Source organism: Oncorhynchus gorbuscha, linkage group LG02, assembly GCF_021184085.1.
Source record: "Oncorhynchus gorbuscha isolate QuinsamMale2020 ecotype Even-year linkage group LG02, OgorEven_v1.0, whole genome shotgun sequence".
Taxonomy (NCBI): domain Eukaryota; kingdom Metazoa; phylum Chordata; class Actinopteri; order Salmoniformes; family Salmonidae; genus Oncorhynchus; species Oncorhynchus gorbuscha.
In genome coordinates, this window is record NC_060174.1 from 37,133,782 (window position 1) to 37,147,845 (window position 14,064).

Here is a 14,064-nt window from a genome sequence, read left to right on the forward strand (position 1 = left end):
TTACTGTGAAGGGAAATCTTAATGCTACAGCATACGATGGCATTCTAGACGATTCTGTGCTTCCAACATTGTGTCAACAATTTGGGGAAGGCCATTTCCAGTTTCAGCATGAAAATGACAACGTGCAAAAAGTGAATACCATACAGAAATAATTTGTTGAGATCTGTGTGGAAGAACTTGACTGGCCTGCACAGAGCCCTGACCTCAAGCCCATCGAACACTTTTGGGATGAATTGGAATGCCGACTGCGAGCCAGGCCTAATTGCCCAACATCATTGCCTGATCTCACTAATGCTTGTGGCTGAATGGAAGCAAGTCCCTGCAGCAACATTCCAACATCAAGAATGGAAAGCCTTCCCAGACGAGTGGAGGGTGTTATAGGTGCAAAGGGGGGACCAACTCCATATTAATGCCCATGATTTTCAAATGAGATGTTCGACGAGCATGTAGTGTATTTTCTCTTTTCTGGTATAGACAGTTACCACGGTTACAGAAGCGGTGTCCTAGGAAACAGACACACACACGCGCACACAATGAGAGGGGGCCATCGTGCCATTATAAACACAGTTCATTAAAGGGGAGGAAGAGAGATCAATCTGGAGTGTACAGGGACGCATACACACATCAGCAACATCCTCCTCCAGACCACCTGCAAGGAGCAATCAGGACATCTGCCACCACAGAGGTCAGACCATCTAACATACCATTACAGTGTGTGTGTGTGTGTGTGTGTGTGTGCGTGCGTGCGTGCGTGCGTGCGTGCGTGCGCGCGCGCGCACGCATGTGTCGGTGCAAATATGGATGTTCCAGACCAGCTTGTAGCAACATTGAGATATGTAGTTTTATTGTCTGTTTATGTGATTTGGGAATTATGAATTTGGGATTTGTATCCACAAACTGAAGCTGAATTAGTTTAGCTTTAGGCTTAATTAAAGCAGAATCCCTATATCCTTGTTTACCCTATTCTGTCCTCTTTTAGCCTCATATCTCTCTTCATCTCAATCTGCCTGTATCCCTGTCTCTCCTGCCCACTCTAGCTGCTCCTTTCATCTTTCTTGTCCCTCGCTATTTCTCCCCTTTTACCCACCCCCCCTCTCTCTCCTCTTTCCTCCATCCATCTCTCTGCTCTCCTCTCTTGCTCCCTCGCTCCACCCTTCCATCCATCCCTCACTCCCTCCCTCTCTGTGTTGTGTTCAGCTTGCGGAGGGTGGAGTGTCCTGGGCTCAAACATTAACATGCGGCAGGCAGCCATCCCAGCCTCTTTCCTCCTTTCCTCTTAAGGAAGCGATAAACAGAAGGGAGGGGGAAAGATGGAGAGTGGAGAATGAACGAATGAAATAAGGGTTCCAAGTGATTGATATGGTACAGACAGAGAGGGAGGGAGAGAGGAGAGAGGGAAGGGGTAGATAGAGAATGAGTGGTGTACTCACAGACACACTTGACGTGATACCCATAATGCACACACATGTAAACACAGACACACATACATTAACACACAGAGGCAATGTAAAAACACATTGACATTTGAATCACTGTATAGTTTCCATGGTTTTGCAGGAACAAAGAGAGAACAGAGAGAAGGGGAGAGGGGTGGAGGAAGTAAGGAGAAAAGCAGCTGTTAGAAGGATGGGAGAGTGAGTGTTGAGGACACAGACAAACAGGCAGCAGTGTGGTCCACACACACACACACAATGCTGCAGCAGTAGTGATGAATGAAGACCAGGAGAAGCTGTGATTTGGCTCTATTAGAATTCACCAGCCACCTCCATCAGAGAAATGGAAGAAATGGAGAGAGAGAGATGGAGGAAGAAAGGGGGAAAAAGATAAAGTGATTCAAGGCGAAGAGGAGGTGGAGTGCCAGCGACAATTAAGCCAAATGGGCAAGTGCTTCATTCCTGCCCCCCCACTCACGCACCAACCTGTCCCGGGTATCAGTGGCACATGCACACACACACAAAGGCAGACAGGCAGGAGGAGATCAATGGTGCCCGGGGGCGTGTGTGTGCGTGTATATGTCGGTTCAGTGTGTTTGTGACCTGGTGTCGCTGGCGTATGTTGTGCTTGCGGAGATGTAGCATTAGCAGCAGCGGAGAGGGCAGCCTGCTTGTGTGTGTGTGTCTGGGAGAGTATGTGTGTTGGTTAGAATGCTCAGAGAGAGCTGTGTGTGTGTGAGTGTGTGTGAGTCGTCAGAGGGGAGGGGAGCCTCCAAGCGCAGTAGCGGTAACAGCAGCAGGGCTAGCAGCAGCATCGTCGCCAGTGTGTGTGTGAGTGTGTGTGAGTGGGCGTGTGTGTGTGTGAGGGGTGGAGGGGAGCGGAGAGGGACTCCCAGGAGAAGGAGTCTTGGTCGGGGTGTAGAGCCAGCCTCTCTCCCTCTCCTCCACAGCAGGACCTGGACCTCCAGAGCCAGGGGACTAGGTGGATCTGTAGCCCAGCCTGGAGCACTGGAAGCTGGGGAGCTCTCTCCCCCTCTCTGGAGGGCTGTTCGGTAGGAGCGGGAGCTCAGGATATGTGTGACTCAGGGGGACTGCCAGACGGATCTGAGAGACAGCAACGGGGAAGATTCCGTTACCTCTAACCGTTAACACTACTGCTCCTGCCTTGGAGAGGACGAGGAGGAGAGGAAAAGAGGGGTGAAGGGAGGGGGACAGGGGGACTTTGTGTTTGCTGTAACAGAGGAAAAGACAGAAGGATTTAGAGGTGGAGGGTGGGAAGAGCGATCTCTCGTCCCATGACTTTCCTTCAGGGTTTGCTTTGGGACCTTTGACTGTTGGCCTATTGGACAGACAGTGGCACTTATCTTACAACCTGTCACTGTAACAACTGTCAGGTTGTTGCTGGGTTACTGTCCCCTTGGCGACCCGACCATGTCGGTGACCACAGGCTTCAGCTACCAGCTGCCTGGCATCACCACTGTAACCTATGTGTTTGTTTACAGCCCGGGCACGGTACAGCGGGACCCCAGCCCCCCCACCCACACCCCACCTGCCATTACCGGTGCCAGCGGGCCCAAGCGGAAACTCTACAGTGCCGTGCCGGGACGCACCTTCATTGTGGTCAAACCGTACACGCCACAGGGCGAGGGAGAGATCCAGCTGAACCGTGGAGAGAGAGTCAAAGGTTAGTACACTATGACTGTTCATAAAGTGGTTTGACCTCTTTCGACAGGTGTATTGTGAAACTCGACAGGTCTCAGATTTGGGAAGGAACCTAGAAAGATGTAAATGACATATCTCATTCTAGGAAACCAGGAAACCACTAGGACACCAGAAACTTGCCTTGGGATCACAAACTTTTATTGCGTCTATAGAATGTGATAACTATGTGCTGAGTAAGTCTGGGTCTAGTCTGTAGTCTCACTCTTGTCACAGGTGTAAATGGATGTGACAGAATGTGTGTTTAACTGTAGAGGCAGTACAACACTAAAAGGATGGGTCATGCATACATTATGCAGTACAGTACGTAGATAAAGGACACTCCACTGTTTTTGTTCCATTCATGCCTCTGTAATGTCACTTCACCACTGGAAAGTGGTACATTTGTCATCTAATGCATCTGAAGTGTTGTCAAAGTCAGTCTGACATGAACAATGTTTCTCTGTTTTAGTGCTACTTCACCAGCATTGTCATGGGTTGAATCCTAACTAACGTGTGATGTCTACGCATAAATGCCGTAATGATTTTGAGTTAAGTGTTACGTGTGCATATCTCGAGCTAGGATTCAGCCCTACAAGATGTCTATATATTCTGACTCTTAATCCTAATGGTGCTGTGGTTACGGTGTCATGTGTGTGTCTTCTGTTCTCCATCCATGCCTCACTCCAGACTACGACTCTAATGACCTAGAAGGTAAAATGCTACAACATTCTTCAACATGAATGTCAGCCCGTCTCTCTCTCTCCCAATCACCTCTATATCCAAACCCACCCCTCTCCTTCCCCAGACAACTCTAGTGCTTGGTGGTTGGTTGAGGAGGGAGTGTGTGTATTCTACATGAGTTGCTGTCTATGTAAGTGCATGGTCCTCTATTGCCCAATCCCAAATTGACTCCTACCCCTTATGCACATTTGATAGGATTTTATATAGGTGGAGGCAATATGGTAACAGCTCCACTGAATGTGTCACCATATTGCTTATGTAGCAGATAAAGATCTGTAAAACTCACTCCTCAGCCTGAAGTGTCTGCGCTGCCGAATAGCTAGCGACTGGGTATAATGTTTCAGGAGGGCAGTCACGTGTGTTTGCGAGGCAGAGGTCGTGGGTTTGAGCCTGGGTGTGAGATGATTCAGGAGGAAGCGGTACATGCTAATCAAGCAGTGCGATGTCCTTTTACAGTTACACCTCTCAAAGCCTGACAGATCTCAACAAGTGCATAGGGGTTAAGGGTTAAATAAAGTTTGGGCACTCACTTCGTACTTCCTCTTCAGAGTGATTCTTCCTGAGTGCGACGTAGTTTATCTTCCCTCTTCTATGCATGCCTACAGGATGAAATGTTTGTCACTGTTTACTCTCCTACAGGCTCTTAGACACATACACCTCTCTCCGACAGGCACGGATGCCACACTTACTCCTTTGTTATATGGTCTGATACACTCCCACCCTGTGTGTGTGTGTGTGTGTGTGTGTGTGTGTGTGTGTGTGTGTGTGTGTGTGTGTGTGTGTGTGTGTGTGTGTGTGTGTGTGTGTGTGTGTGTGTGTGTGTGTGTGTGTGTGTGTGTGTGTGTGTGTGTGTGTGTGTGTGTGTGTGTGAAAAGTGTTGTTGTTTATGATACCTAGGCAGATGTTGTGCCAAACAACTGCGTCGTGAGTCATGACTATGAATAGAGGAACTCAGTGACCCAGTCTGATATGAGAACTGATATGTATAACGTTGACACAGATGTTATCACCCACAGAACCTTCCATTTCAGAGGAACGAACACACACCTACACACAATGTTATGCATTTGTCCTCCTTACCATGCATTGTTCAAGGTTATTCGTATAACCACACACGTCAGAAGTAATAGTGTATATTGTGTCTAAAACATGGTGTTCCATGACGGTACTGAGAAATGGACTCTATGGTGTCCATGTTAATGGAACACCAGTCCTACCGTGGCAAGGCTATATGAAACGTTCACGCCAGTGGACGCTATGCTGAATACTGCAGGTGTGAATGAAAAACATGACGATATACGTGGCATATGCTCTCACTTATGATTACAGTCATGTGGCTCATGCTAGAATTGAACCTACAACGTTGAGGTTGCCAGCACCACACTCAAGCCAACCGAGTCATCTGGCAGTGTTGTCTGATACTAACCAACATGACTAACTGTACTTTCCACTTCCCTGTCCACTGTAGTTCATGGGTATAAGCTGTATCGAATGCCAATTAGAAGGCAAAAATATATTTTTTCACTCTTCAGTTTTGCTATTTCCCATCTGGTCTTGTTGTTGCTAGCCTGCAGTGACCAGTCCGCCTCACAGTGCATAGAGGGGGTTTGGGACTGGGAGAGGCCGTCTCTGTGGATGGATGATCTCCACTTTGATACATAATACATTCCATCTCATCTGCATTCATGAATGGATGAGTTGCTAATAGTTACAGGCCTCATTTACACTGGGGGAAGAGAGGAGGTGAGGGGAGGGCAAGAGATTAAGCTTCTCCACCGTGCCGTGCCATATTCTTGGGGAGAAAAACTTTGACAGAAGCCAGAGCACATGGCCAGTAGATGTGACGGTATGCCATGAAAGGATAGGGAGAATTCCCCCCCCCCACCAACCACATCCTTTGTAAGAATAAAGAAGGCCGCCTTCTATCTTTTACAATGAGAAGGTAGTAAGAGTACTACACATTTTCAACATCAACGTCCTACTTCAACCAGCTTTATTTGTAAGAGCCTGGTTTTGTAGGATGGTGTCCCTGACATACTTTGTTGTTGAACCTCCATTAACTCAGTCACAGCTCTTCTCCCTTGTGTCATACCCATATTCTTCTCTTGTCACTTTTCCATCCCTTTATCCTGTGACAACAGAGGAACAGCTGTATGAGGAACTGAGAGGGGGTGAAACCAGCAGGCCTGCATGCTAACTCTCCTCTCATAGCCTACTGTGTGTTTGTTAGCATACTGTAGCTAGCTAGCCTGTATTAGTATTGTGGCTAGGTTAACCTAGTCAGGTGTTTGGTGTATAGGTTCAGTTGAGCTGGTATTTTATGTAGTCCTTAGACCAGGGCTGTTATACAACAGATTGTATGCATTCATGTGGTCTTGTCTTTCTCTCTGTCCTGTGGAGAACGGTGTTTTTCAGGGATCGGAAGGTAAACACAGCTGTATAACTCTACAAACCCTGGGATATCTACTGTATAATCGAAACCCTTAGAGATGGTTTCCTTGTCACAGATTAAGTTTATTCCACAACTAGGCTTCATCTGTGTCCTGAAAACCGGTCCTTAATGTTTAGGCGTTGTGGTAGAGGACAGTCATGGTTAGCACTGTGTTGTAGTTGGTGTGTGACCTGTTGTAGTTCTACTATAACGTTTAAGTGTATGCACAGCTTTGTGCATCCTTCAGTGAAGTTTTTGCATAGTCCATGATGTCACATTTTCTAGCTTTCATTGTCTGTCTTGGTTTTATTGTCTTTCACCTGTTGTTACTCTTTTATATGTATTGTATCTTCCCTCTACTCAAAAATGCTGTGTAGCTGACTCCCAATCTGATGAAGAATAGCTAGGTAAATTCCATTCCTCTCCATAATAACACTGCTACTCCTACTGCTCTCTCTTCGTCCGCCCATGTGTTCTCGCACACCCCGAGAGCTTCTGGTCAGCGGGGTGGTGGCATAGGGATCCTTATCTCTCCCATGTGGTCATTCTCTCTTTCTCCCCTTACCCATCTGTCTATCGCCTCCTTTGAATTTCATGCTGTCACAGTTACCAGCCCTTTCAAGCTTAACATCCTTATCATTTATCGCCCTCCAGGTCCCCTCGGAGAGTTCATCAATGAGCTTGATGCCTTGATAAGCTCCTTTCCTGAGGACGGCTCACCTCTCACAGTTCTGGGCGACTTTAACCTCCCCACGTCTACCTTTGACTCATTCCTCTCTGCCTCCTTCTTTCCACTCCTCTCCTCTTTTGACCTCACCCTCTCACCTTCCCCCCTACTCACAAGGCAGGCAATACGCTCGACCTCATCTTTACTAGATGCTGTTCTTCCACTAACCTCATTGCAACTCCCCTCCAAGTCTCCGACCACTACCTTGTATCCTTTTCCCTCTCGCTCTCATCCAACACTTCCCACACTGCCCCTACTCGGATGGTATCGCGCCGTCCCAACCTTCGCTCTCTCTCCCCCGCTACTCTCTCCTCTTCCATCCTATCATCTCTTCCCTCTGCTCAAACCTTCTCCAACCTATCTGCTGATTCTGCCTCCTCAACCCTCCTCTCCTCCCTTTCTGCATCCTTTGACTCTCTATGTCCCCTATCTTCCAGGCCGGCTCGGTCCTCCCCTCCCGCTCCGTGGCTTGACGACTCAATGCGAGCTCACAGAACAGGGCTCCGGAAGGCCGAGCGGAAATGGAGGAAAACTCGCCTCCCTGCGGACCTGGCATCCTTTCACTCCCTCCTCTCTTCATTTTCCTCCTCTGTCTCTGCTGCTAAAGCCACTTTCTACCACTCTAAATTTCAAGCATCTGCCTCTAACCCTAGGAAGCTCTTTGCCACATTCTCCTCCCTCCTGAATCCTCCCCCCCCTCCTCCCTCTCTGCAGATGACTTCGTCAACCATTTTGAAAAGAAGATCGACGACATCCGATCCTCGTTTGCTAAGTCAAACAACACCGCTGGTTCTGCTCACACTGCCCTACCCTGTGCTCTGACCTCTTTCTCCCTCTCTCTCCAGATGAAATCTCGCGTCTTGTGACGGCCGGCCGCCCAACAACCTGCCCGCTCGACCCTATCCCCTCCTCTCTTCTCCAGACCATTTCCGGAGACCTTCTCCCTTACCTCACCTCGCTCATCAACTTATCCCTGACCGCTGGCTACGTCCCTTCCGTCTTCAAGAGAGCGAGAGTTGCACCCCTTCTGAAAAAACCTACACTCGATCCCTCCGATGTCAACAACTACAGACCAGTATCCCTTCTTTCTTTTCTCTCCAAAACTCTTGAACGTGCCGTCCTTGGTCAGCTCTCCCGCTATCTCTCTCAGAATGACCTTCTTGATCCAAATCAGTCAGGTTTCAAGACTAGTCATTCAACTGAGACTGCTCTTCTCTGTATCACGGAGGCGCTCCGCACCGCTAAAGCTAACTCTCTCTCCTCTGCTCTCATCCTTCTAGACCTATCGGCTGCCTTCGATACTGTGAACCATCAGATCCTCCTCTCCACCCTCTCCGAGTTGGGCATCTCCGGCGCGGCCCACGCTTGGATTGCGTCCTACCTGACAGGTCGCTCCTACCAGGTGGCGTGGCGAGAATCTGTCTCCTCACCACGCGCTCTCACCACTGGTGTCCCCCAGGGCTCTGTTCTAGGCCCTCTCCTATTCTCGCTATACACCAAGTCACTTGGCTCTGTCATAACCTCACATGGTCTCTCCTATCATTGCTATGCAGACGACACACAATTAATCTTCTCCTTTCCCCCTTCTGATGACCAGGTGGAGAATCGCATCTCTGCATGTCTGGCAGACATATCAGTGTGGATGACGGATCACCACCTCAAGCTGAACTTCGGCAAGACGGAGCTGCTCTTCCTCCCGGGGAAGGACTGCCCGTTCCATGATCTCGCCATCACGGTTGACAACTCCATTGTGTCCTCCTCCCAGAGCGCTAAGAACCTTGGCGTGATCCTGGACAACAAACTGTCGTTCTCAACTAACATCAAGGCGGTGGCCCGTTCCTGTAGGTTCATGCTCTACAACATCCGCAGAGTACGACCCTGCCTCACACAGGAAGCGGCGCAGGTCCTAATCCAGGCACTTGTCATCTCCCGTCTGGATTACTGCAACTCGCTGTTGGCTGGGCTCCCTGCCTGTGCCATTAAACCCCTACAACTCATCCAGAACGCCGCAGCCCGTCTAGTGTTCAACCTTCCCAAGTTCTCTCACGTCACCCCGCTCCTCCGCTCTCTCCACTGGCTTCCAGTTGAAGCTCGCATCCGCTACAAGACCATGGTGCTTGCCTACGGAGCTGTGAGGGGAACGGCACCTCAGTACCTCCAGGCTCTGATCAGGCCCTACACCCAAATAAGGGCACTGCGTTCATCCACCTCTGGCCTGCTCGCCTCCCTACCACTGAGGAAGTACAGTTCCCGCTCAGCTCAGTCAAAACTGTTCGCTGCTCTGGCTCCCCAATGGTGGAACAAACTCCCTCACGACGCCAGGACAGCGGAGTCAATCACCACCTTCCGGAGACACCTGAAACCCCACCTCTTTAAGGAATACCTAGGATAGGATAAAGTAATCCTTCTCACCCCCTCCCCCCTTAAAATATTTAGATGCACTATTGTAAAGTGGTTGTTCCACTGGATGTCATAAGGTGAATGCACCAATTTGTAAGTCGCTCTGGATAAGAGCGTCTGCTAAATGACTTAAATGTAAATGTAAATGTATAATTTAGTCTACAGAAGGATAGTGACAATAGCCCACTGATGCACAGATAGTCTATTGTAGCCTTCCTATATGTGTGTGTACCTCCACCACTGTATGTGTGTGTGTGGCGGGGGTCCCGATCCATTGGATATGTTAGTGTTGACAATACCCCAGGGGGCCTTCCATTCCCTCCACCTCTCTCTCTCTCTCTCTCTCTCTCTCTCTCTCTCTCTCTCTCTCTCTCTCTCTCTCTCTCTCTCTCTCTCTCTCTCTCTCTCTCTCTCTCTCTCTCTCTCTCTCTCTCTCTCTCTCCTCTCTGATGTACTCAGATAGCATCACCAGGATGAACACCTCTCGATAGGCCACTTGCTGTCACTATGGAAACGGCTAGAAACACTTCACCTGAAATTTGGTCAAGCCCTTAGAGCACACACTCATTCACACGCACGCACACGCACAAACACATGCACTCACCTAGGGCTGTGGCGGTCATGACATTTTGTCAGCTGGGGATTGTCATGCAAATAACTGCCGGTCTCACGGTAACTGACCTTTAATTAACATAAGCACGTTTAGTATCTCTTAGCTTCCACGCACAGCCTACAAGCCACTGATGCAGACCTTTGGAACATCTACATTTTAAAGTCTAATGAATCCATTTACCATAGCCTAGGTCATCACAATAAATAGTAAGAAGAATACAATTGAACATAAATTAGAAAGGATATTTTAGAAAGGAATAAATTAGAAAGGATATTTTAGAAAGGAATAAATTAGAAAGGATATTTTAGAAAGGAATAAATTAGAAAGGATATTTCCCCAAGCGATCTGAGGGAGTGAACACATGTGGCCATTCTGTGTTGAGCGGTTAACAAATAAGCAGGCCCTCCTATATGCTTCATTTACAGTTATTTATGACACTTTAGTTGTGATACAAACATTAGGCTATATATATATATATAACAAATTATTCATTCTAAAGCTGCATGATTCAACTCTAATGATGATTTGATAAAAGTGTCATGAAAGGCATGAGCTCTGCTGTTCCTTGTGCAGTCTGCACACACTGAGTCAGTCTCTCATTCACAGTTTGACAAGCGCTTGATAATATTCTTACACATCAGACCTTTCTCAATTTTGTCTTTACATGTACTAAATATCTGTGTGAAATCAGTTTGGATATAAAATGGGACATTATCATGCTCCTGTCGGGAACAGGGGCAGGGGAAAAAATGCATGTAACCCATATCCACTTAAATAAGGAATGGAGGACACTTTCCCCGCGGTTCATTCTCATGCCAGCCAGGCAGGCAGGCTACTCCGGTTGTAAAGCGAAGCAATGTGCTTAATATTAGGAATACTTAGAAATATATATAGTAGAGTTCGCCTATAGAAAGCTGATGGGATCCTCCTCTTTTTAATAGAGCTCATCAAAACTCTGTTTTCTCACGCAGCTGCATAGCCTATAGAAATATTGCGCAACGTGGATTTATGGGCTCTCAAGTAGTGTTTGATTAGATTTTTTTGAATGCATTTGCATTAATGTCAGATTGATTAGAGTGCTGAGTACCAGGCCATTATCGAAGCCATTGGCCGTTAACAAGTTTGGTAGGCTACTAATGACCATCAGTGGCATCAGAGCGCAGTTTTGGAGAAGCCTAGCGACCATGACTCCACGGTCACGTGGAATTTAACTTTGGTCATGACACATGAATGCCAGTAAAATGGTCACCGTAACAGCCCTACACTCACCTCACACATTGTACCATCTTAACACACATAAAGTACAAACACACACCAACATATTTCATTAAAAGTTATTACTTCTCAACACACACACACACACAAGCACACACACCTCTCGTCTGCATGCCATTGTAAATCTTCCAGACAGCCATGAAAATCTAACCGGCACAAATAACATTGAGATTAGACATTCACAAGCATGATTAATGGTCTCAGGCCGCGCCCAGTGTGTGTGGAATATTAACACTGCTATGGCCAGTAGAGGATACCTGGAGCACACACACACAAGCCGGTAGACACACACACACATGGACAAAAAAAAAGGCATTACTAATGATCTGAAGGGGAATTAAGTGTAATTTAACCATTACTGCAGATATACAATTCCAGGCTCAAACCTTCCACTGGTGCTAATGCTTGGTAAACCTGGGCCCTTTATGGCTTAGGGCTTCTCTATCATGTTGGCAAAGAGGCCCAAATCTGTGTGTGTGTGTGTGGGTGAGGGTGTGTTGTAAGCCTAGGACTGAGTGCTGTAATGGGCTCTCAGAGATGCACAATAGATCATTTGAATGCAGCATTGTGATGACACGCACACACGCGCACGCACGCACACACACACACACCCAGTGTTGTATTCCAATTTTGAGGACACAGATGTAGCTGTTTCTGAGACCAGAATGCAACTGTCTGTAACCAAGCAACAGGTGCTGAACACAACAGAGCAAAAGTTAAATACTCAATTTTCATGCATAACAAAAGCACATTCATCAGTTTTTTTAAATCCTGACAAAGAAAAACATTTGGATTGTATACCTCAAAAGCTACTTATAGGCCTACCTCTGCTTTTGACACTGTTGGTGACATTGAATGGCCAGAATACAGTCAGATTATAGTGGGTAGTGTATTTTCAAGCGTGTTCTCCAAAAATGTAGTCCATTGTAATGTACTCATTTTGAAATAGATCTTCGATCTGAAACCTGTCACATACAGTTTATGACGGCTACAACATCCACACTTCCTCTCTCATACTAGGAAGCAATTCATCCTGCATTATGAGACCTGAGAAGGGGGTGGTAGGGAGTAAGGATCGGAGAATGTGTGATTGTGTGTGTGTGTGATTGTGTGTGTGCCTCTAGAGAAATTACAAAGTGACAGGGTAGAGTGGTCATAGTGACCTGAGGGGATAAAGTTTATTAAGACCTTATTAAGATTTGTGTGTGTGTGTGTGTGTGTGTGTGTGTGTGTGTGTGTGTGTGTGTGTGTGTGTGTGTGTGTGTGTGTGTGTGTGTGTGTGTGTGTGTGTGTGTGTCAGTTGGGTCAGTGGCCTGGGGGAAGGACGAGAGTGTCACAGCTGTACAATCAGAGACGCAGCAGGTAGCAAAAACCCGGCCACGCCCACACCTGCACCCTGCAGACCACACCATCTGTCCCTCTATCACACACACACACACATACACATACACATACACATACACACACAGCTAATAACAAACACAGCAGAACCAGCAGTCAATAATTATTATGAATACAGATCAGGAACTAGAGTGAAAGCTTCCTGACATACAGGATTGCTCCATAACCATTAGGTACGGATTGTGTGTGTTTGTACAGAGTGTACAGTTTGTGTGTGTTTGTACAGAGTGTACTGTGTGTGTGTGTGGGGGTGGGTGCGGGGCAGCAGGGTAGCCTAGTGGTTAGAGCGTTGGACTAGTAACCGAAAGGTTGCATGTTCGAATCCCCGAGCTGACAAGGTACAAATCTGTCGTTCTGCCCCTGAACAGGCAGTTAACCCACTAGGCTGTCATTGAAAATAAGAATTTGTTCTTAACTGACTTGCCTAGTAAAATAAAGGTAAAAAAAAAAAATTAACATGTGTTCCTTCAGAGCGTGTACTCTACCTAGTTTTGTCAGAGGGTGTATTCTACCTAGATTTGTCAGAGGGTGTACTCTACCTAGTTTTGTCAGAGGGTGTATTCTACCTAGTTTTGTCAGAGGGTGTACTCTACCTAGTTTTGTCAGAGGGTGTACTCTACCTAGTTTTGTCAGAGGGTGTATTCTACCTAGTTTTGTCAGAGGGTGTACTCTACCTAGTTTTGTCAGAGGGTGTACTCTACCTAGTTTTGTCAGAGGGTGTACTCTACCTAGTTTTGTCAGAGGGTGTACTCTACCTAGTTTTGTCAGAGGGTGTATTCTACCTAGTTTTGTCAGAGGGTGTACTCTACCTAGGTTTGTCAGAGGGTGTATTCTACCTAGTTTTGTCAGAGGTGTACTCTACCTAGGTTTGTCAGAGGGTGTATTCTACCTAGTTTTGTCAGAGGTGTACTCTACCTAGTTTTTTCAGAGGGTGTACTCTACCTAGTTTTGTCAGAGGGTGTACTCTACCTAGTTTTGTCAGAGGGTGTATTCTACCTAGTTTTGTCAGAGGGTGTACTCTACCTAGTTTTGTCAGAGGGTGTACTCTACCTAGTTTTGTCAGAGGGTGTATTCTACCTAGTTTTGTCAGAGGATGTACTCTACCTAGTTTTTTCAGAGGGTGTACTTTACCTAGTTTTGTCAGAGGGTGTACTCTACCTAGTTTTGTCAGAGGGTGTACTCTACCTAGTTTTGTCAGAGGGTGTACTCTACCTAGTTTTGTCAGAGGGTGTATTCTACCTAGTTTTGTCAGAGGGTGTACTCTACCTAGGTTTGTCAGAGGGTGTATTCTACCTAGTTTTGTCAGAGGTGTACTCTACCTAGTTTTTTCAGAGGGTGTACT

The 14,064-nt window shown here is 47.1% G+C and overlaps 1 protein-coding gene across 1 annotated transcript in view; it reads left to right on the top strand.

The window, feature by feature from the left end:
- Positions 1-14,064, top strand: part of LOC123990122 (SH3 and multiple ankyrin repeat domains protein 3-like) — a 134,930-nt gene that overhangs the window by 88,366 nt on the left and 32,500 nt on the right. The window contains exon 10 of the mRNA XM_046290752.1: positions 2,936-3,117. Within this exon, the coding sequence (XP_046146708.1) occupies positions 2,936-3,117 (182 nt within the window). The remainder of the gene's footprint in view (positions 1-2,935; positions 3,118-14,064) is intronic.